This window comes from Tripterygium wilfordii, chromosome 9 (genome assembly GCF_013401445.1).
Source record: "Tripterygium wilfordii isolate XIE 37 chromosome 9, ASM1340144v1, whole genome shotgun sequence".
Taxonomy (NCBI): Eukaryota; Viridiplantae; Streptophyta; class Magnoliopsida; order Celastrales; family Celastraceae; genus Tripterygium; species Tripterygium wilfordii.
The window spans coordinates 492,261-513,176 of record NC_052240.1 but is presented as its reverse complement, the minus strand read 5'-3'; the positions used below and the strand labels follow the sequence as shown (position 1 = coordinate 513,176).

The following is a 20,916-nucleotide window of genomic DNA, read 5'->3' as shown; positions in this document are numbered from 1 at the left end:
AAATGATACGTATATTCTCCATCATTTTCAGATGCAAAGCCTTCAAGCATTCGCATCTCAAATGATGTTTGAAGTTCACCAATTTAATTTGGATGTTTCTAGTAGATTATTGTGGATGTTTTGGATATGAATTATAATACGGCATTTAATTTTGGAGGTTTGATATGAGATATTTGATTTTGGTATATGTTTTTATGTAAAGGATAATGGTATATGTGGTTTGTTATACGCAGGAAGGAAATGAACAAAACAAATGTTTGGTATACGCAAAAGGGAATGAACAAAAAAATAGAACATTGAAATAGTGTAATCTTTACCTGCAGTCAACTAGTCTATACCTGCGGTTTATAGAGCAACATGCGATTTATATTAAATACATATAATAATTTAAAACTTTTCATACTTTATAAATACACTTACATGGAAAATGAGTGACGCACTCAGTCACGACTAAACCAACATAACTTGAAATCCATCAATAAAATTGAGATATATCTCAAAATATTATTAATTCATATATACTTTTGCGCTATAACCCTATAAATACTAAAAATAAGGAAACCTAATAAAATTAAAAGATTAATTTAACTAAAATTCTTATTAACTACTAAAACTCCTAATAATTATATTAGAAATAGATCTACAATAAGGAAAGAAAATAATTAAACTAACTACTAATTAATAAAGAAAACTACTAATCTTGTCCTACATCAATGAGAATACTAATATATATATATATACACTTTTAGAAAATAAAATACCATATATTCAATTAATGTTTTAGTTTAAACAGACAGGACTCAAATACCGTATACAAATTAATGTTTTAGATTAACAAAAAAAGTCTCGGTGCTTAGTGGTTGGAGTGTTTTACTGGGAGGTTGTGGATTATAGTCATACCCAAGATCAATATTCAAAAATTGCAGACATAAATAGATTGGAGGGTTGAACCGGCCGATTCAATGCAAATGACACCAATTCTCTCATGGTCGGTTCTAGGACACAGATCTGATTTTTGAAAACCTTGATTTTATTAATGTCATGCTCTCAAAAAGCGCATGTATAATTTAAAAACCACGACAACAGAAGATAGTTTATGCGGTCACTTATTATCTTTAGCCGCGGTTTCAAAAATGCGACTGATATTTACTTGTGATTTTGTAAGCGTAAGTATTATTCTGCATACACCTGCGGCCGTTGAATGATTACCGCGGTCCTGTGCTCAAAAAGCGTATGTATAGTTTAAAAACCGTGACAATAGAAGATAGTTTATAAGATCTCTTATTATCTTTAGCCATAGTTTCAAAAACATGGGAGGGTCACTTATTATCTTTAGCCGTGGTTTAAAAAATATGGGTGATATTTACTTGCGGTTATGTAAGCACAGGTATTGTTCTACGTACACCCGCGGGCGTTGAATAATTACCCGCGGTCGAGAAAACCACGAGTAAAGATCTTCCAACCGCGGGTAAAATCTTTACCTACGATTTTTATGTATCCATATATAAGCAAATTCTATTGTAGTGGTGGCAAACTTGTATGGATTTTTGTAGACATTGTAGAATTGATTTAATATAGCCTGAGCTCCAGAGGCACTTGTGGTGTGAATCAATGGAGAAGCAAGTGGTGATCATTGGAGCAGGAATAAGTGGTCTTCTGGCCTGTAAATACGCTATTGAAAAAGGTTTCAATCCTATTGTATTCGAAGCTGAAGAAAGAATTGGAGGAGTTTGGCTTCATACTATAGAGTCCACAAAACTTCAGAACAGCAAAGAAACTTACCAATTCTCTGATTTCCCATGGCCTTCATCAGTAACCGAAACTTTTCCGAAGCACTCACAAGTGATGGAGTATCTTGAATCTTATGCAAAACATTTTGATGTCTTGCCTCGCATAAGATTCAACTCCAGAGTCAATGGTATAGACTATGTTGGAGAGTCTTGTGAAGAGATTGAATCATGGGGACTATGGGGTGGAGCAGGAAAGCCTTTTGGCTCCAAAGGAAGGTGGCATATTAGTGTTCAAAACACCAAAACTTGCGCTACTGAGGTATTTTCAATCGTCTGGTTTGTTTTTTTTCCATAAATATTAAGTATAAGCTAATGATCATATTTTTGGGTAGGTGTACCAAGCTGAATTTGTAATCCTATGCATCGGACAATTCAGCGGTCTTCCAAATGTACCGGAGTTTCCTCCGAATCAAGGGCCGGAAGTCTTTAATGGCAAGGTACTGCATTCCATGGATTACGCTGCGATGGACAACATAAGTGCTGAAAATTTGATCAAGAAAAAAAGAGTTGCTATCATTGGTTCCCATAAATCTGCAGTTGATATAGGGACAGAATGCGCAAATGCAAATGGTTAGATAATTTTTAACTCACATTCTGTTAGGCATTCATAAAATGAGCTCAAAAGTCATTTGAAGCAGATTTCTAATCTGCCTGACTGACGTGCCATCGAAATTCAGGTGTCGAATACCCTTGCACCATGATTCAAAGGACTGCTCATTGGTTCCTTCCTGATAGCCCTTTGAGTGCACTGGCTCTTGGTTTCTTATTCTTTAATCGCTTTGCTGAGCTGATGGTTCATAAGCCCGGGGAGACATTTTTGCTCAACTTTTTGGCAACCTTGCTTTCACCACTGGTAAAAAAAAAGTCATCTTAACCCATGTATTTGCATATCTTTTGTTGCAATGAGCAAATATTGACTTTTTTCTGATGCCAATGAATTGATAATCAGAGGTGGGGAATTTCAAAGCTTATTGAGAGCTATCTTCGATGGAAGTTTCCACTCAAGAAGTATGGAATGATACCTAAACACAGTTTTCTGGACACTATCTATTCATGTCAAGTTGGAATGCTGCCGAAGAAATTCTACGAGAAAGTGGAAGAAGGAGGCATCATTCTGAAGAGAGCTCAAAGCTTTAGTTTCTGTCAAGAAGGTTTGGTTGTCGATGGAGAAGCTCGGCCATTAGAAACTGATGTTGTGATTTTCGCGACAGGATACAAAGGTGACGAAAAGCTCAAGAACATCTTTGAATCTGCATTCTTGAAAAATCTGTTGGACCCTTCATCCACTTCTACATTTCCCCTCTACAGGTATTATACACCAAACTATTAACTATAGTTACTTTCTTTCCTACTCATCTCCGTTGAAATGAATTTCTTTTAAGGAATGACAATATGTATCAAATGTAACAAACATCATTGCAGACAAGTGATTCATCCACGGATTCCACGACTGGCTGTAATAGGATATTCAGAGAGTTTGTCAAATTTGGGAATCTTTGAAATCAGATGTCAATGGCTAGCACAACTCCTTGACAGCAAGTTTGAATTGCCTTCCATAAGAGACATGGAGAAAGATGTGAAAATATGGGAAACTCACATCAAAAGAGTTGCAGGTAAGTATTTCAAGAGATCATGTATCAGCAACACCCGTATATGGTATAATGATCAGCTGTGCAAGGACATGGGATGTGAACCCAGAAGAAAAAAAGGATTTTTCAGAGACTTGTTTGTACCATATGCACCAGCAGATTATGCAGGACTCACTGCTCCTTAGTTAGATGTCTAAGCTACAACCAACATATGAATAATTGAATATGGAACCTTTGAAAGTCAATAAATTGTGTGTATGTTGGGTCAGGCCCATTTGGCATTGGATTCAATTTTCTCAATGGGCTCTCAATGAAGGGCCTATTGAAATTAGCTTACAATTTTGTTTACATGATTCGGCCCAATATTAGTGTGCTGGACCAATTGAATAGACCCAATTATGTTTTGTTTGCAAAACTTATTATTGTAATTCCGCTATACGATTATTTGAAAATATGAGTTAATAGAACTTGTGACGGAAAGATGGCATGTGTTCTAATTTGGTCCTTGACCATCAAATTATGTCAATTTGATCATCGAAACTTTAATTAGTACAAATTTAATCATTCGGACAAAAACTGCCCATTTTGGTCAATCACATCTTCGACTTCGCGCATGGGCTTGAGAATTGAGTTCACACATCACCACTACGGGCATTGCTATCACTTCTCCTCCCATTGTCATCAAAACAGGTTTACATATGTACTTACAAATGCCATAAACCGTTCCCTACAATTAACCAGACCCAGCAACCTCTAATTAGAAAATAAAATACCATATATTCAATTAATGTTTTAGTTTAAGCAGACAAGACTAAAATACCATATACAAATTAATGTTTTAGATTAACAAAAAAAGTCTTGGTGCTTAGTGGTTGGAGTGTTTTACTGGGAGGTTGTGGATTCTAGTCATACCAAGATCAATATTCAAAAATTGTAGACATAAATAGACTGGAGGGTTGAATCAGTCGATTTAATGCAAGTGACATCGGTTCTCTCATGGCCGGTTCTAGGACACAGACCGGACTAGGTCAGGTCCGATTTTTCAAAACCTTGATTTTACTAATGTCATGCTCTCAAAAAGCGCATGTATAATTTAAAAACCACGACAATAGAAGACAGTTTATGCGATCACTTATTATCTTTAGCCGTGTTTTCAAAAATGCAACTGATATTTACTTGCAATTATCTAAGCGTAGGTATTGTTCTGCGTACATCTACGGGTGTTGAATAATTACCGCGGTCTTGTGCTCAAAAAGCGCATGTATAGTTTAAAAACCGAGGCAATAGAAGACAGTTTATGCGATCTTTTATTATCTTTAGCCGCGATTTCAAAAACGCGAGAGGGTCACTTATTATCTTTAGCCATGGTTTCAAAAACTTGGGTGATATTTACTTGCGGTTATGTAAGCATAGGTATTGTTCTGTGTACACCTGCTAGCGTTGAATAATTACCCGCGGTCGTGAAAACCACGAGTAAAGATCTTCTGATGCTTGCTTTAGCAGCGGAAGGCCAACCGTGGGTAAAATCTTTACCTACGATTTTTATGTGTCTATATATAAGCAAATTCTGTTGTAGTGGTGGCAAACTTGTATGGATTTTTGTAGACCTCCTTGTAGAATTGATTTAACATAGCCTGAGCTCCATACTTGTGGTGTGAATCAATGGAGAAGCAAGTGGTGATCATTGGAGCAGGGATAAGTGGTCTTCTGGCCTGTAAATACGCTATTAAAAAAGGTTTCAATCCTATCGTATTCGAAGCTGAAGAAAGAATTGGAGGAGTTTGGCTTCATACTATAGAGTCCACAAAACTACAGAACAACAAAGAAACTTACCAATTCTCTGATTTCCCATGGCCTTCATCAGTAACGGAAACCTTTCCGAAGCACTCACAAGTGATGGAGTATCTTGAATCTTATGCAAAACATTTTGATGTCTTGCCTCGCATAAGATTCAACTCCAGAGTCAATGGTATAGACTATGTTGGCGAGTCTTGTGAAGAGATTGAATCATGGGGACTATGGGGTGGAGCAGGAAAGCCTTTTGGCTCCAAAGGAAGGTGGCATATTAGTGTTCAAAACACCAAAACTTGCACTATTGAGGTATTTTCAATCGTTTGGTTTGTTTTTTTTCCATAAATATTAAGTATAAGCTAATGATCATATTTTGGGTAGGTGTACCAAGCTGAATTTGTAATCCTATGCATTGGACAATTCAGCGGTCTTCCAAACGTACCGGAGTTTCCTCCGAATCAAGGGCCGGAAGTCTTTAATGGCAAGGTACTGCATTCCATGGATTACGCTAAGATGGACAGAATAAGTGCTGAAAATTTGATCAAGAAAAAAAGAGTTGCTATCATTGGTTCCCATAAATCCGCAGTTGATATAGGGACAGAATGCGCAAATGCAAATGGTTAGATAATTTTAACTCACATTCTGTTAGGCATTCATAAAATGAGCTCAAAAGTCATTTGAAGCAGATTTCTAATATGCCTGACTGACGTGCCATCGAAATTCAGGTGTCGAATACCCTTGCACCATGATTCAAAGGACTGCTCATTGGTTTCTTCCTGATAACCCTCTGAGTGCACTTGCTATTGGTTTCTTATTCTTCAATCGCTTTGCTGAGTTGATGGTTCATAAGCCCGGGGAGACATTTTTGCTCAGCTTTTTGGCAACCTTGCTTTCACCATTGGTAAAAAAAAAAAAAAACTCATCTTAATCCATGTATTTGCATATCTTTTGTGGCAATGAACAAATATTGACTTTTTTCTGGTACCAATGAATCGATAATCAGAGGTGGGGAATTTCAAAGCTTATCGAGAGCTATCTTCAATGGAAGTTTCCACTCAAGAAGTATGGAATGATACCTAAAAACAGTTTTCTGGACACTATCTATTCATGTCAAGTTGGAATGCTGCCAAAGAAATTCTACGAGAAAGTGGAAGAAGGAGGCATCATTCTGAAGAGAGCTCAAAGCTTTAGTTTCTGTCAAGAAGGTTTGGTTGTCAATGGAGAAGCTCGGCCATTAGAAACTGATGTCGTGATTTTCGCGACAGGATACAAAGGTGATGAAAAGCTCAAGAACATCTTTGAATCTGCGTTCTTGAAAAATCTGTTGGACCCTTCATCCACTTCTACATTTCCCCTCTACAGGTATTATACACTAAACTATTAACTATACTTACTTTCTTTCCCACTCATCTCCATTGAAATGAATTTCTTTCAAGGAATGGCAATATGTATCAAATGTAACAAACATCATTGCAGACAAGTGATTCATCCGCGGATTCCACGACTGGCTGTAATAGGATATTCAGAGAGTATGTCAAATTTGGGAATGTTTGAAATCAGATGCCAATGGCTAGCACAACTCCTTGACAGCAAGTTTGAATTGCCTTCCATAAAAGACATGGAGAAAGATGTGAAAATATGGGAAACTCACATCAAAAGAGTTGCAGGAAAGTATTTCAAGAGATCATGTATCAGCAACACCTACATATGGTATAATGATCAACTGTGCAAGGACATGGGATGTGAACCCAGAAGAAAAAAAGGATTTTTCACAGACTTGTTTGTACCATATGCACCAACAGATTATGCGGGACTCGCTGCTCCTTAGATGTCTAAGCTACAACAACATATGAATAATTGAATATGGAAGCTTTGAAAGTCAATAAATTGTGTGTGTGTATGTTGTGTCCGCCCATTTGGCATTGGATTCAATTTTCTCAATGGGCTCTTGATGAAGGGCCTGTTGAAATTAGATTTAGATTTTGTTTACATGACTGGGCCCAATATTAGTGTGTTGGACCAATGGAATAGTAGTCCAGATTATATGAGACAATCACATCATTTCTAAAATAATTTTGTTAATTAATTAGAGTTTTTCTTCATAAACCTGGACAAACATTTACGTACATCCTTTAATTAGCAGAAGCTAAAACCCTAATCTCAAGGTTCATAATAGATTCCCATTCCAAAGTTAAAAAAATTTACCACAACGTCTCAATCGCACACATAAATCAACACCTGTCACCTTCCAATCTAAAAAGCAAAACACGCAAACAACAAGAATTTCAAAGGGAAAAACACTGGTTGCGGTATGAATAAGGAAGAGAACAGGCAACAATAAACACAAGAACAGAACGCCAAGTTACCCGAGACTGAGAAAGACAAGGTATGATTGCTGGTACGAGATTCACGAGAAGGAGAGCTCTACATCTACATAGAGGACGATATGTGACTAAAAATACTAGTACTATTTTTCTACTCTTTCTTCTTTTTTTTTTCTTTTCTTTTTTTTTTTCTTTAAATCACATCTTTGGCTTCGCATATGGGCTTCAGAGTTGAGTTCACACACATGGCAGGCTTTGAACAAAATACAAATGGGCTTGGGTTCTCTGGGTCCATTTGTTCTCTCTCGCTTCATTAGTTTTATATTCATTATTACATTTGTTATTATACATAATATAATACTTCAAATATTTATTTAATATTTCCCTTGAAAGTTCAACTCCCTCCCGGTGCCTCTCCAACATTCCAGCTAGTCTAGATGTTGGTTGGCAATTGTAATTTTTTTTTAAAAAAAATAAATTAGTTATATAATGAGTGTATGAATTTATTTATATTATGCATCAAACAAAAACCAAATCAAATGCTAAACAAAAAACGTCAAACTGAGTCTCAACTTTGTCGTCAGATCTAAGTGCATATAGATTTTTCATTTGATGACAAGGTAAATTGAGTCAAAACTCAATATGTGTTGTTAAAAATATTACTCAAAATTTACCGAATTCATACAAATTGAATGATAAATAAATTCACCAACCGGCAACTCCTAAGCACCGAAATTATTAGTTTCAAGTGCAACCAAGACACAGAGACAATTGTTAATGTCACCACTCAGCACAAATGTCACACTTGGCATCATTGGGTCCAGAATTGCATTCCAATTTCAAATTCCAAAGAATAATAATAATACTTACTGACTCAAATACAGCAATAAGTGGTGGGATTATCTTTATAATTTTGATTTGACAGACTGGGACCAAAACAAACAAAAAAAAATAAATTTAATGGAAAAACATATTTAAAAAAGATAAAATTGAACATCATAGCCTGACACGTTCTTCACTAACCATCAAGATCTTTTGTAGACGCGGCTACATCTGTCCGTCTGTCGTTTGTCTACTTCTATTCATTCAAGCTTGAATTTACAAAAATCTCCTCATCACAACGGTACTTTCCGACATGTGTACTACTATTTTTTAGGAATATCAAACACAATTACAATATTGTCCTTGAATGCCTTTCCGAAATATTTATTTTCCCTTCAAATTGCATCCTAACTAAATATTATTCTTTCAGTCATAGTTATAGTGGGTCGAGTCGCGAGAGTTTGATGACCTGAATTTAGATTCATATCAAATGTTCAAAATATAAATTTATATAATGTCATTCTTAGTTATTACAATGATCAATTTGCCGAATATGTGTACTATCAATATTTTGAGAAACATTCATCACAATTACAATATTATTCTCTATCACCTTTTCGAAATATAATTTCCCATTGAATTGCATTCTTGTTAAATGCTATTATTCTTTCAATCAAAGTAGTTGTGCATTGCACGGGGTTGATGACTTGAGGTTAATCTCATATCGAATATTCAAAAGACAAATTTGTATTATGTCATTCTCAATTACCAAAAAATATCTTGAGAGAAATCATAAAATGATAATTTGGAGAGTCAAGTTGTGTAACTAGAATGATTTATTGTCAGCCAATTCATTTATTTCATGATAAATATTTGGAGAGTCGAGTTGTCAACTAGAAGATATTAATTATTTCACAAAATAAAGATGAAGCCACCATAAACCACCCTCGCTTAAGTGCTAGAATATGTGTTTGTTAATTTAATGACAATGATGCTATGAATAATGGTCAAGTTTTATCATTTATTTCCTATCTTTCTTGAAGGTTCAAACCATGCTTAGAAAAAGTTAAGAAACCCAAATCCTCATTCAATAAACTTCTTATACAAATGGAAAGTTTTCTTTTTGCAATGTCAATATTTATTTGTATAATAAGAAGTTTTAACAAAAAGGAAAAAGAAAAGCAAAGAAGGCTTCATTGTGAATTTTGTGACAAAAGTGAGTAAGGGGCAATTACGTCAATAAATGAATTGCCGACGAAGTAAAAATAAAACACAAACAAAAAGAAAAGCAGAGTCCTTTTCTTCCTTCCCAAAACCGTCATGTTCGCTTCACCTAATCTCTCTCTCTCTTAGTGCTCTAAATTTAGTTTCCTGTCTCCCTTGAAAAACCAGAATTAAGAGAGAGAAAAACAGAGATAAGCAATCATGTCATGGCTATGTAAGAAATCAAACCCACCATTCTTCATTGTCCTTCTGGTACCCACTCTGTTTCTCTTAGCTTCTTCAATACCCACCACTGCCTTTACTGATCTTCATACTCGGCATCCAGGTATTTCAAGTTGGTAACTTTTTGAAGGACGAGTTATTGTTTATTGTTTTGGTTCGCTTTTAATGTTGTTTGTATAACTTAAATCTTTGTTGTTTCTGGGTTGTATAATACTTGTGGGTCTAGTGCTTTTTGGTTACCGGAGCGGGTATCGAATAGTGGTTCCATGGGAGACAAGGAGGCATCTTCTTGCTGATGGAAATGCTGATAACTCCTCTCTGATACTGGCAGAGAAGAGAACAGACCGGAAAGATCCATTAAATGACTTTAAGCACTACACTGGTGGCTGGAACATCAGCAATGAACATTATTGGGCGGTGAGTATCTCTGTAGCCTATTCGGAGGAATTCTCTGATCTGGGTTTTCTTCTTCTTCTTTTCCTCTTTCTTTTCTCCTATTTTTGGCTGTCATTAATGGCCTTTGTTTTTTATTGATGACGTGGTTTTAGATTTTAGAATTAATAAATGCTAGTTTTTATAGTTATTTGTCCACGAAAGTTTGTCTTGGGTTTTGATTGTTCTGAAATTGGTTGAGATTCTGGGGTTTGTTTGTAAATTCTTTGTGATTGTTACGCATATTATGTAATGTCAAAGTTAGTTGCTTTAAACTTAATAATGGCACATTCTCTCATTTTAGTTCTTAAATAAATAGACAATAGTACTATGGGTTCTGATTTCTTTAACTGCAGCTTGACTTGATTATCTTACCTTGGCTATGTGTGGCGATCTATGTGAAGTTGTTGCCTTCAATCATTATCATGTTTGAAAATGGCTTGTGAAGTTGTTGCATTAAATCATTAACTCTCTTGAGAATTGGCTGTTGTATTGTATTTAGAGCCTTCTCCGTTTCTCAATTTGTTATATTTAGAATATATTTGTTGTTGTGAGACGTGTATGGCATCTTGTTTGGATCAATTGATGACTTTTCCCTTTGTCTGATCATTACCTTTTACATTGCAGTCTGTGGGTTTTACTGCTGCACCCTTCTTTGTTATTGCTGGAATCTGGTTTGTGCTCTTTGGGCTGGTCTTGTTCATTGTTTGTCTACACCATTGCTGTTGTCCAAGGGAGCCTTATGGCTATTCTCGAACATGCTACGCTCTCTCCCTTATTTTCCTCATAGTGTTCACCGTTGCTGCAATGTAAGTTTTTTTCTCTTCTCTCTTCTTTGATTAATTGTGTAGTTGTGTTTGTCCATAGTAATGGTTTGCTGAGACTCAATATTTTTTTTTTCACAACTTTAGTGCTGGATGTGTCGTTCTCTACACTGGTCAAGCAAAGTTTCACCATAATACTTCAAAGACACTAGACTATGTCGTGAATCAGGCGGATGATACTGTCTACAAACTCAGGAATGTGTCAGATTATCTTGCCATGGCTAAGAAGATTGGTGTGGATGCAATGTTTTTGCCAGCCAATATCCAGAATGAAATTGACACTGTGCAAACAAAGATAAAATCTTCTGCTTCGACTCTAGATGATAAAGCCCAGAAGAACTCTAAAAGAATTCAAGATGTCTTGGACTACATGTAATTAGAAGCTCTTACAACTTTTTTCCGTGCTTATGTTGCTTTGCTATAATTACTTGTACTTTATATTAATATCTATTGTTTTGCATCTGCAGAAGACTCTCCCTTATTATTCTTGCTGGTATAATGCTTGTTTTGGCATTTGTTGGATTTTGTAAGTGCCTTGCCATCTTGAGCTTTAGGTGGTGGATGTTGGATATATTTTGTATAAAAATGCAGGAATTTTAATGTTACCCTTTTCATTTATGGCTGTAGTATTCTCCATTCTTGGATTGCAGACTCTGGTTTATATGTAAGTGACATGAATTTTTAGGTCATAATCATGTTTGTTAATTCACAATCTTGTTTAGATTTTAAGCTTTTCTCTGACCTTTGCTCTACTCTTGCTTGATTGATGAAACAGTCTGGTGATAGTCGGGTGGATCCTAGTTGCAGGCACATTTATACTATGTGGTGTATTTCTGCTTCTCCACAAGTAAGTTTTTTGGAGATCAGATCTTGATTTTGGAGATCTGTGATATGCATCCATTTTTCTTATTTTCCTCTTTTAGCTAGTGGACTTGTGATGAGACTGTGTATTGGAGCATATAGTGAAGATATTTTCCGCATTTTTATTGGATCTGATTTATAACATCGAAAGAAAATTATGCAAAGCTTTTAACTTCGCCGTCTTTCAACTAAGCATGTAGATGTCTTTTGTTTCTCTCTTCCTCTCTATCTTCGCCCAGAGGGATATATTTACATTTCTATGGTATGTATGTTTAATTTGTGTTAACCAATGCCGTTTTCGGTATCTTCATGAATATGCAGTGTGGTTGCTGATACTTGTCTTGCAATGGATGAGTGGCTCCAAAACCCCACTTTGCACACAGCTTTAGATGATATCCTTCCATGTGTGGATAACGCTACTGCCCAAGAAACCTTAATCCGAACCAAGGATGTAACATACAACCTTGTCAATGTGGTTGACACCATCATAACCAATGTCACCAATGTGAATTTCCCACCCCAGGCTGGACCAGTGTATTTCAATCAATCTGGTCCTCGGATGCCTACTCTCTGCAATCCGTTCAATTCTGATCTTACCAATCGACATTGTGCACCTGGTGAAGTGGGACTAGACAATGCAACCGAGGTAAATATGCATGAAGCCAATGCATTTGCATGGAGTAGCTTAACTTCTGCACAAGTAGTTCTACTTCTATGTTCTAATTTTCTGTGTTATACAGGCCTGGAAGGGTTATGTTTGCCAGGTTTCAGGATCGGGGATTTGTAGCACACCTGGCCGATTGACCCCCTCCTTCTACAGCCAGATGACAGCTGCAGTAAATGTGAGCTATGGTCTGTATCGTTATGGTCCATTCTTGGTCGACCTGGAAGACTGCACATTTGTGCGGCAGGCATTCACAGACATCAGCAGAGATTACTGTCCTGGAATGCGACGATACACGGAATGGGTATACGTTGGTTTAGTACTAGTAGCTGCTTCTGTGATGCTGTCATTGATCTTCTGGGTAATCTATGCTCGAGAGCGAAGGCATCGCGTGTATACTAAACGGTTAAATGCAAGAGCCATGGAAGAGGAAGACAAGGGCGCGTAACGATCTCTTGGGGAAATCGCTAGGCTATTCATTTCCTTGTATACTGTATTCTTAGATTGTTCGTTATTAGCTTAGCCAGTGCTGTCGTCGTAGATTGTATGATAATCAATGACAGTACGTACAGTAGCTTCTTTATATGCCTACTTTTACGATTATGGATATTGAAGTGGAATGCGGTTTGCAGTCATTGGGACTTTTTAAGATTCATCTGCAGGATGTTAAATGTTCAGGCTTCTTGGGCTAATTTACTAGCAACAAGCATTGCTGAAAGGAACAGAATCAGATGGTGTAGCCGGTAAAACTAATCTTTCTCATCAATCAACATTAGAGGAAGCTGGTTTGATCATAGCAGAGAAAAACTAAACCCACTTTTAAATCTTTTAGTGAATGTAAAATGAAAGATCACCCTAAGGAGTTTCCTATATGGGATCAAGATAAATTGTAGGTTCCTGTACGAGATCAGGATAAGCCATTAGTATTTACTAGGAAGTGTGACTTCAAGATATTGGCAAAACGTTCGATTCTAAGACCCACAGGTTTACATGGAATACCAAAATTATTTTGCTGTTTTCTATACGAGAGCATGATAAATTATTGCTATTTTATAGGAGGTGTGGCCTTAGAGTGTTGGCGAGAGATTTCGAATTTAAGACCCCTCACTTTACATGAAATACCAAAAACCAGACACTCCAATCCCTTTTGGAGTTGCCTAATTGATATACTTGTACTGAATTAACGCGCAAAGGAAAATCTTGGGAGCCTTCCCTCTTATTAAAAAGGGCAAAAAAAAAACTGTCCTTTCCAGCAAGTGGAAGGATAATGACCAAAGATACAAAGACAGTTTAGCCCCTCAAAATTTATTACCAGGCACAATAATGACGAGTAAAATGGTAATGTAACATATATGTATTTCCAATTATAGATCATCTTATACGGTTATACCCTATATACCCACCAAGTTAAGTCGTAAATACTTTACAAAAGGAAGGGCTTTTATGTACTTACAAAGCCAAATCAAGCTATAAATAAAAACACACACAATGACAGTGTCTCAAAACAAGCAGATTCTTCCTTTATGGCCTCTGGAGTTTCTTTTACTAATAACAGCATTTCAAGGCCCCAAACACATGCCAGGACATGCCTGTGTTCACCCTCAAGACACCCAGGCTCCTTCAGGTGCAGCATCCACAGGAACCCCAATCGAACCCCGGCTCGTGTCTCGCCAAATGAATGGGAAATGGGCATGATCAAGAAGGTTTTGCTTCAAATTGTCAAACCATCAAATCATGATAAACAGAAGAGGAGGAAGAGGAGGAGGGATTTCCAGCCCCAGCCCAGCAGGTTTTGCTTGATGAATGGCAATAATGGAGCTGGGGCTATTACAGTCCTCTTGATCAAACGTTACATATTTTGCAGTGATATGCATATATATATATATATATATATATATATATATTATATATATATATATATATATATATATATATATATATATACACACACACATATATAGAAAGAGGGGAAATTAGGGTTATAATTCATTGTGTACCCTTTTTTTAATTGTTTTTTTTGCCTTGTATGGGTTATTGGGGGTACCTTTGATACTTTTTGTTGAATTGAATGTTCAATTTCTCTCATTGTTTTTGGATTTCTCCTCCATTAATAAAATTGGTTCTTCTCCACGAGACTGGAGATTTTTAGTCATTTTTTTCTTCTTCTATTATTAACAGTTTTATGAACCTGATTTCTTATCAATGAACAGAACAAGAAGAAGAATAAACTGTTTTACTAGAAGGAAAAAAAAAAAAAAAAAGCAACAAAAATTTTAAAAAAAAAAAAATTTTTCTTTAATAGGTGATCATCAGACGTTAGTGAATGTAATAAGTTATGTTATTTAATATGGGGTAGCAACGTCCAATAACGTTTTTGAGTATTTTTTTTTTTTTTCCTGTTTTGTTAAGTAAGGCTTTGAGTTATTTCTCTTGGCTACAACGTATGAATCCCATAGATCATGAGTTTGATTGACACTGAGTAATATTTTCATGGATACACACTGAGCTTCAACCCAACTTACACAGTCATCAGATGAACAGTTTTTGTGCGTGCAGGCCCGATGACTAGAGTTTAGGCTCATTACAGATGTTTAACTGATAAACTTGTATGATGTGATTATCGATTACCCAAAAAAATAAAGGTTTTCGTGTATTTGATGTAATTCTTTATATTATAAACATTGACAACATTTATGTTCCAATTACAATTGTTTATGTCATATACTATACAGTACACACATACATGACAGAGAGGTATATAGCGTTTCATTATTCTAGAATAAAATTATAAGTAATCGGACTCGGAGCCTTTTCTTTCTAGTTACACTGTTCCGGGTCCTAATGTACTTCGTGGGCTTAAGTTTGGAAAGGTTGTTTGGGCCACTCTTTAATCAACCTTGGCTAGTCTTATTGGGCTGACCAAAACATGTTGGATGAGAATGTGGGCTTGGCCTCATGACAAAAATCTATCTTTGCCTATACAACCGGCCCAGCATTCATTCGAGACTGGTCACGACTCACTGGTCCTGGTCCTGGTCCTGATCCTGATCCTGATCCGATCTAAATGCGAAGAATTGGACTTAGCCCGTAGACACGGCTGAAGAAGGGTCGTAAGATTAGGTTAATCGAAGTTGCTTGACTTTGACCTTTGACCTTGAAAAATCATCGGTAGAAGTGTCCAAAGTTGTGGGGTTCTAAACCACGTGGACGAATAATACCACTGCCTTTAATATTATTTAAGTGTGAATCATTATTACTACTTTTTCAAAAGTCTCAAAATGTTAAGCACCACGAGAGAGACTAGAGAGAGGGGCAAGTGAGGGGCAGTGTGCCAGCCAGCTATACAGCCTTTGATTTTCTTAAGAAACAAACAAGATTGTGGTCTTTTTTGGGAAATAATTGAACTCAAATTTTGAAAATTAAAATTTGAAATCGATGCAATTAATTTTACAATTAAGAAAATTGGGGCCCCCTCTTGCCCATTGGTTGGAGTTGAAGGTTTCAATCGGACAATTAAATACCCATTAATTCGTTTAAATGGTTGCATATATATATATATATATATATATATATAATTATATAAATTGACCAAGTCATTACACGAACTGAGTAAAAAAATATAGTATGTTTTTTTTTGTATATAAATATTTTGATAATGACTTTATCATAAATTGACGCCTAATCTAGAACATTTGAAAGTGAATGAATTATGTTGAAATTATATATATTTTTTAATAGAGTAGTTATTGGAGTAATTAGTTTCTTAATACGAGTTGTCAATAGTTAATTAGGGGGATTCAAAACGTTAAATAAATATGAATACTTTGATTAGCAGCCATGCTGCTTTTTTATTTTTCTAATTAACATCCAACAGAAAGTAGAGAACATATAGACATGCAAAATGTGTTAAGATTCTGTACATTGCATCTTGTATTTATTGACTCCATGTAATTGAAGAATATTCTCCCACGATGAACCATTTTTCAATTATACACACTGCATGCACAAATAAAGAGAAAGAGAGGTTGACATATATGATTGTCTAGGGAAGTTATTGTTTGAGGGAGACGAAGTTCAATATGGGTGGCTACAGTTGATCTTCCAAAGTTTCGAACGAGTCAGAAGAACAAAACGCTGACTTTAGGACCTAAATTATTTACCAAAAGAGATTCACATGCAATGCAACTACCTCATGCAATTCTTTTCTGCGGCTGGCAGTAGGCTCATGGGTTGAGAAAATGCAGGATCACGGGATGTAAACATACTTTCCCATATGTGAAGAGACTATTTTTTGAAATTGAACACATGGCCTCATCTAGGTTACATCACTACAACGATATAATTGATCATATATATATATATAATCAATTTAATTAGTGGAAGCATTAAGCATATACAATGATTCTAGAACTAATGATTGCGCGCCCTAACATGATCAAACTTCCACTTCATCGATGAGTTGGTTTGTCACCGTGGCATCTTTTGATTTCTTTCAAAACCCACTAATGATGAGATTATTTAGAATATATTCAGATATGAAAAGAAGCTTCATTTGCACGCATCCTTAGCTGCTTCTCTAATTAGCTATTGTTTTTTAAACACTCGAAATTCAAGTTTTATTTTCCAAGTTAAATATCCTACGATTTACCAGTGTTTTTGGGGGAGAATTACACGATCCAAAAATAACCTGCTTGATCCCCTTAATAAGGAAAAAAATATTTGGATATTTAAATCGTTTCACTCTTCAAAAATTATATTGGACAAGTCATAAAATGTCAATTCAACCTTTTTAACTCGATGAATTCATCACCAACCAACTACTAATCTAAAATCTCAGCTAGCAACAAGAGCCGTATGCATTATATGAACATTCAACAAACGATCAGGATCATTCAATATGACGATATGAACACGATCAACAAAAAATAGAGACATATAGAAGATTTAATTTATTTCTTTTGCGTATTGTAATCAAATTGATGTTTTGGTATATCAATTTCATCAGTTAAGACTAGGAAAAGGAAAGGAAAGAGATAGGGAATCTACCTTTAATTTCAGCGGATAGAGACCACAATTAAAAGTAAAATTAAACAAAATCTTAGACGGATACGTATATGATATGTACAATTAATCGTCGAATCAGTGTGCCCGACACGTTTAGCGATTCATGAATTTGCTCGACACTGTTAATGTGTTTGAATCTTTGCATATAAAGACATTTGTAATTAATCAATCAAACGTTAGACATAAAGACTTTTTTATTATCAATAAACGACATGGGAACTACGTGTCATGTGCGTATGTTGGTAGTCTTGGTGCACAACCTTTTATTAATTAATTAATTAAAATGGTGATTAATAATATTAATTGATATTGATTAATTTGGTCCATACATAAGAGGACTAAGTGCTTTCGGTGTGTTTGTCCTTTCTAACAAATTTTTGTCGAGGGGATTTTCGTGTTAACAACTAAGATATGCAAGCGTTTCAAAGACTTACCATGCATGTGTCAGGAATTAACAATTAACCTAGTTGTTTAAGAGAGAGTTTTTTTTTTTTGGAATGTGTGAGTTCGATTCTTACTAGTAATATATAGAATGCATAACACGTGTGGTTTACGAGTTATTATGCGGACTCGTAAATTAGGTTAGCAACTGCCTCGCATGTAATAAAAAAAACACCCACCATGCGATCTCCAACTATCAAATGATTTTGTGACACATACGTGTACATGTTTTGACGAATTAAACAATCAAGCGCCAAATTCGTGAAATGATCATGTTAGCTAGGGAAAGTAGGCTCCCCAATTATGGCATACAGACTTTTTGAAATTAACTTTATATTCTCACTCTTTTTTTTAGATTAAGATAAATGACATAATTTTTACGTAATATAATAATAAAACATGCCAATACTCCAATATGTATAAATTAAACACACTTCTAATACGTGTACACATGTAAACTAGTTTTGTTCTTGCTTGGTTTATATACAGAAAAACTAATATAGAGTTTAATTTAGAGCTCATTTGATATAGTAGGCGTGACCAAGCTCATTATAAAAATTAAATAAATAAAATAACCAAGCTCATTGGTTAAACCAGAAGAGTTAGAGTTCCATTTCAAACCTAATTAACTAAACAATTTGAATTAGGGTTTGGAGAATTAAACTAAAACTCGACTCTTCTTGTTTACACTCTTATGTTCAGTCCAATCAAACTAGAGTTACCTCTAGTGTTTATCCTAGAGTCATTAATTAATTAAGACCTTTTTGGAGGAAATTATAGTCCAAACAAGATAATATTGACAAACTAATTAGGATAAACCTTCGATTCTCACCAATAATAAATAATTTTGGGTTTGTGTTGGGATAGTTAATGAAAATTCAACAAATACTGCAAGAAATGGCATGAAAACGACTGAATCCTCATCTTCTAATCTAATCATAAGCCACCCACTACTCCAATACACAAGTTATTGCAAGTAACTTGTCCCTCTCATCACTAGAAACCCAAAAGTAAAAAATTCAACTTTATCTCATTGCAAAATAATTTTTTTTAATAAAAAAAAGAGATGATGAAAAACCCAGTTACTCTTTGAGGTTATTTAGAAAATATGCTTTTTAATTTAATGAATTATTTGCAAAAACAAACGAAAGTAGTAGTTGACCAAGCTTGGCTACTACATTGGAGAAGAAGTCAACAATTTCAAAACTTGAAGGAGGAAGAAAAAGAAGAAAGGTGAAGTAACCAAGGCGGCTAATCAACAATGGAGCCGTTGTTTTTGTTATTTTAATACATTTTTTGTTCGCTTGTTTAGTGAACTAATACGCACATCATACCGCCTTACCAAACTGTGGCTGTGTGGCAACAAGGAGACTTTGTTAATACATTTTTTAATATCATTAGTCTCGATTAGGTTTCACTTAAAAACATCTAGCTAAGACACATTCCCGTGGATTAACCTAGATGATAGGATAGATCTTTATATGTATGGATTAGATGAATGTACTCGAGTTTGATTACATGCTTAAGATTATATTTACAATTGAATTGAGACATATAATTATGTCCACAGAATTTATCATGCAAGGTGAATAGACTCTTGGGTTGGTTCTCTGTCACCAAAAACACCAAAAACAAAAGTCTGGTTAAGACACAAACAATGCTAAGGACCAAAATTATTATTTTTAAAACATAGTCATATCCTGGCATACCAAACCAACTTACGAAAAATTAATTGAGACAGCAAAACATTATTGACAATTATTTGTAATTTATTCAATTTGGTACATCTTAAAGAGCAACGAGCAGGATCCATGACCCTACCCCATCCCCATGTGCATCCCCCCTTTAATAATGAAATTATAATTTATTCATGGAATCCGATACCCAACACCATGTCTTCACATTTTTTTCTTGGGGTGGCAAAACATAAAATAGGGGTAGATTTATAAATTACAAAAAATGAAGAGATGTGTGTACGTGGAATGTAAAGAGCGTGAGCCATCATCAATAATAGTATACGTGGCAGGCCATCTTTTGAGCATTCCCATAAAGCTGTCAGATTAACGGATCAAAAATTCTTTGTCTGCTATTTGCCCATAGCTTTTCCTTCAAAACCGTTGGATCCACAAAACTGATGTGCTAATCTTACCGAACTAGTGAGGTCCACTCACTAGTCTAGGTTAGCATTTCAAGGTCAAGAATTCACCTTTTTGCATCCAAGTCCCTTTATTTGTGTTTTTTTTTTGGGTAAAAATGGGGTGTGATTATTTTTATTTTCCTCCCTTATTGGATATACAAATATATCTAGCAATATATATCTGTTTTAAGTAACCTCATTAGTAGGGTTATAATTCGTAACAAAATAATTAATTCATTGCAAACAAATCAATTATATGGTTATATTCACTCATAGTCTTCGTTTCACCTTGGGCGACAATATAGAATGTCGAAGTCAGTATAGGGATAACCTTGGCTCATGTAAGGAAATAACTTGGAAACAGATGGACGTGAAAGGTTAACTTGAGACCTCTCACATTTGTAAAAAGTTATCATAATCAAGCTTATCATTCCAACCAAAGTTTTTTGTGTTAGAAAAAAAAAAAACTTAAGTCATTTTTTAGTTTTTGTGTATTTTTATTTCATAAATTATTTTATATTTTCTTTCTAAATATATGGGAAAAAGGGAAATAAGGTAAGCGTAGAAACAAAACAGGTATTTTCTTGCTAAATATTTGGAAAAAGGGAAAAGAAGTTAAGTGTAGAAACAAAACAGGGCTGTAAACAGAAAAGAAATAAATCTGGGGATCCGAATGAAACAGCTGGAAATATATATCCTAAATAACAAAATATCGCGAAAACTCGCAATCT

The 20,916-nt window shown here is 35.2% G+C and overlaps 3 protein-coding genes across 3 annotated transcripts; all 3 read left to right on the top strand.

Annotated features, from left to right (window-relative positions):
- The first annotated feature begins 1,611 nt into the window (after window positions 1-1,611).
- Window positions 1,612-3,564, top strand: LOC120005421 (probable flavin-containing monooxygenase 1). Its single transcript, XM_038855046.1, has 5 exons — window positions 1,612-2,049; window positions 2,123-2,360; window positions 2,468-2,643; window positions 2,740-3,098; window positions 3,213-3,564. The coding sequence occupies exons 1-5, from the start codon at window positions 1,612-1,614 to the stop codon at window positions 3,562-3,564; spliced, it is 1,563 nt and encodes a 520-aa protein (XP_038710974.1).
- Window positions 3,565-5,041: 1,477 nt separating this feature from the next.
- On the top strand, window positions 5,042-6,998 carry LOC120005420 (probable flavin-containing monooxygenase 1). Its single transcript, XM_038855045.1, has 5 exons — window positions 5,042-5,479; window positions 5,552-5,789; window positions 5,896-6,071; window positions 6,174-6,532; window positions 6,647-6,998. Exons 1-5 carry the CDS (start codon window positions 5,042-5,044, stop codon window positions 6,996-6,998), a joined length of 1,563 nt encoding a protein of 520 aa, XP_038710973.1.
- Window positions 6,999-9,611: 2,613 nt separating this feature from the next.
- Window positions 9,612-13,216, top strand: LOC120005862. The gene is made up of 9 exons (XM_038855723.1): window positions 9,612-9,865; window positions 9,989-10,179; window positions 10,822-11,003; window positions 11,106-11,390; window positions 11,486-11,544; window positions 11,646-11,682; window positions 11,794-11,865; window positions 12,201-12,525; window positions 12,620-13,216. Exons 1-9 carry the CDS (start codon window positions 9,742-9,744, stop codon window positions 12,989-12,991), a joined length of 1,647 nt encoding a protein of 548 aa, XP_038711651.1. The 5' UTR covers window positions 9,612-9,741; the 3' UTR covers window positions 12,992-13,216.
- Window positions 13,217-20,916: the final 7,700 nt, after the last annotated feature.

What these genes read in the sequence shown, in the direction of transcription:
- LOC120005421 (XM_038855046.1), top strand. Translation starts at nt 1,612, where the DNA reads ATGGAGAAGCAAGTGGTGATCATTGGAGCAGGAATAAGTGGTCTTCTG. An exon ending in CCAAAACTTGCGCTACTGAG is followed by an intron (nt 2,050 to 2,122) that starts GTATTTTCAATC and finishes ATTTTTGGGTAG; the next exon opens with GTGTACCAAGCTGAATTTGT. An exon ending in CAACCTTGCTTTCACCACTG is followed by an intron (nt 2,644 to 2,739) that starts GTAAAAAAAAAG and finishes ATTGATAATCAG; the next exon opens with AGGTGGGGAATTTCAAAGCT.
- LOC120005420 (XM_038855045.1), top strand. Translation starts at nt 5,042, where the DNA reads ATGGAGAAGCAAGTGGTGATCATTGGAGCAGGGATAAGTGGTCTTCTG. An exon ending in AGAATGCGCAAATGCAAATG is followed by an intron (nt 5,790 to 5,895) that starts GTTAGATAATTT and finishes ATCGAAATTCAG; the next exon opens with GTGTCGAATACCCTTGCACC. An exon ending in TCTACATTTCCCCTCTACAG is followed by an intron (nt 6,533 to 6,646) that starts GTATTATACACT and finishes ACATCATTGCAG; the next exon opens with ACAAGTGATTCATCCGCGGA.
- LOC120005862 (XM_038855723.1), top strand. Translation starts at nt 9,742, where the DNA reads ATGTCATGGCTATGTAAGAAATCAAACCCACCATTCTTCATTGTCCTT. An exon ending in TCTTCATACTCGGCATCCAG is followed by an intron (nt 9,866 to 9,988) that starts GTATTTCAAGTT and finishes TTGTGGGTCTAG; the next exon opens with TGCTTTTTGGTTACCGGAGC. An exon ending in GCAATGAACATTATTGGGCG is followed by an intron (nt 10,180 to 10,821) that starts GTGAGTATCTCT and finishes TTTACATTGCAG; the next exon opens with TCTGTGGGTTTTACTGCTGC.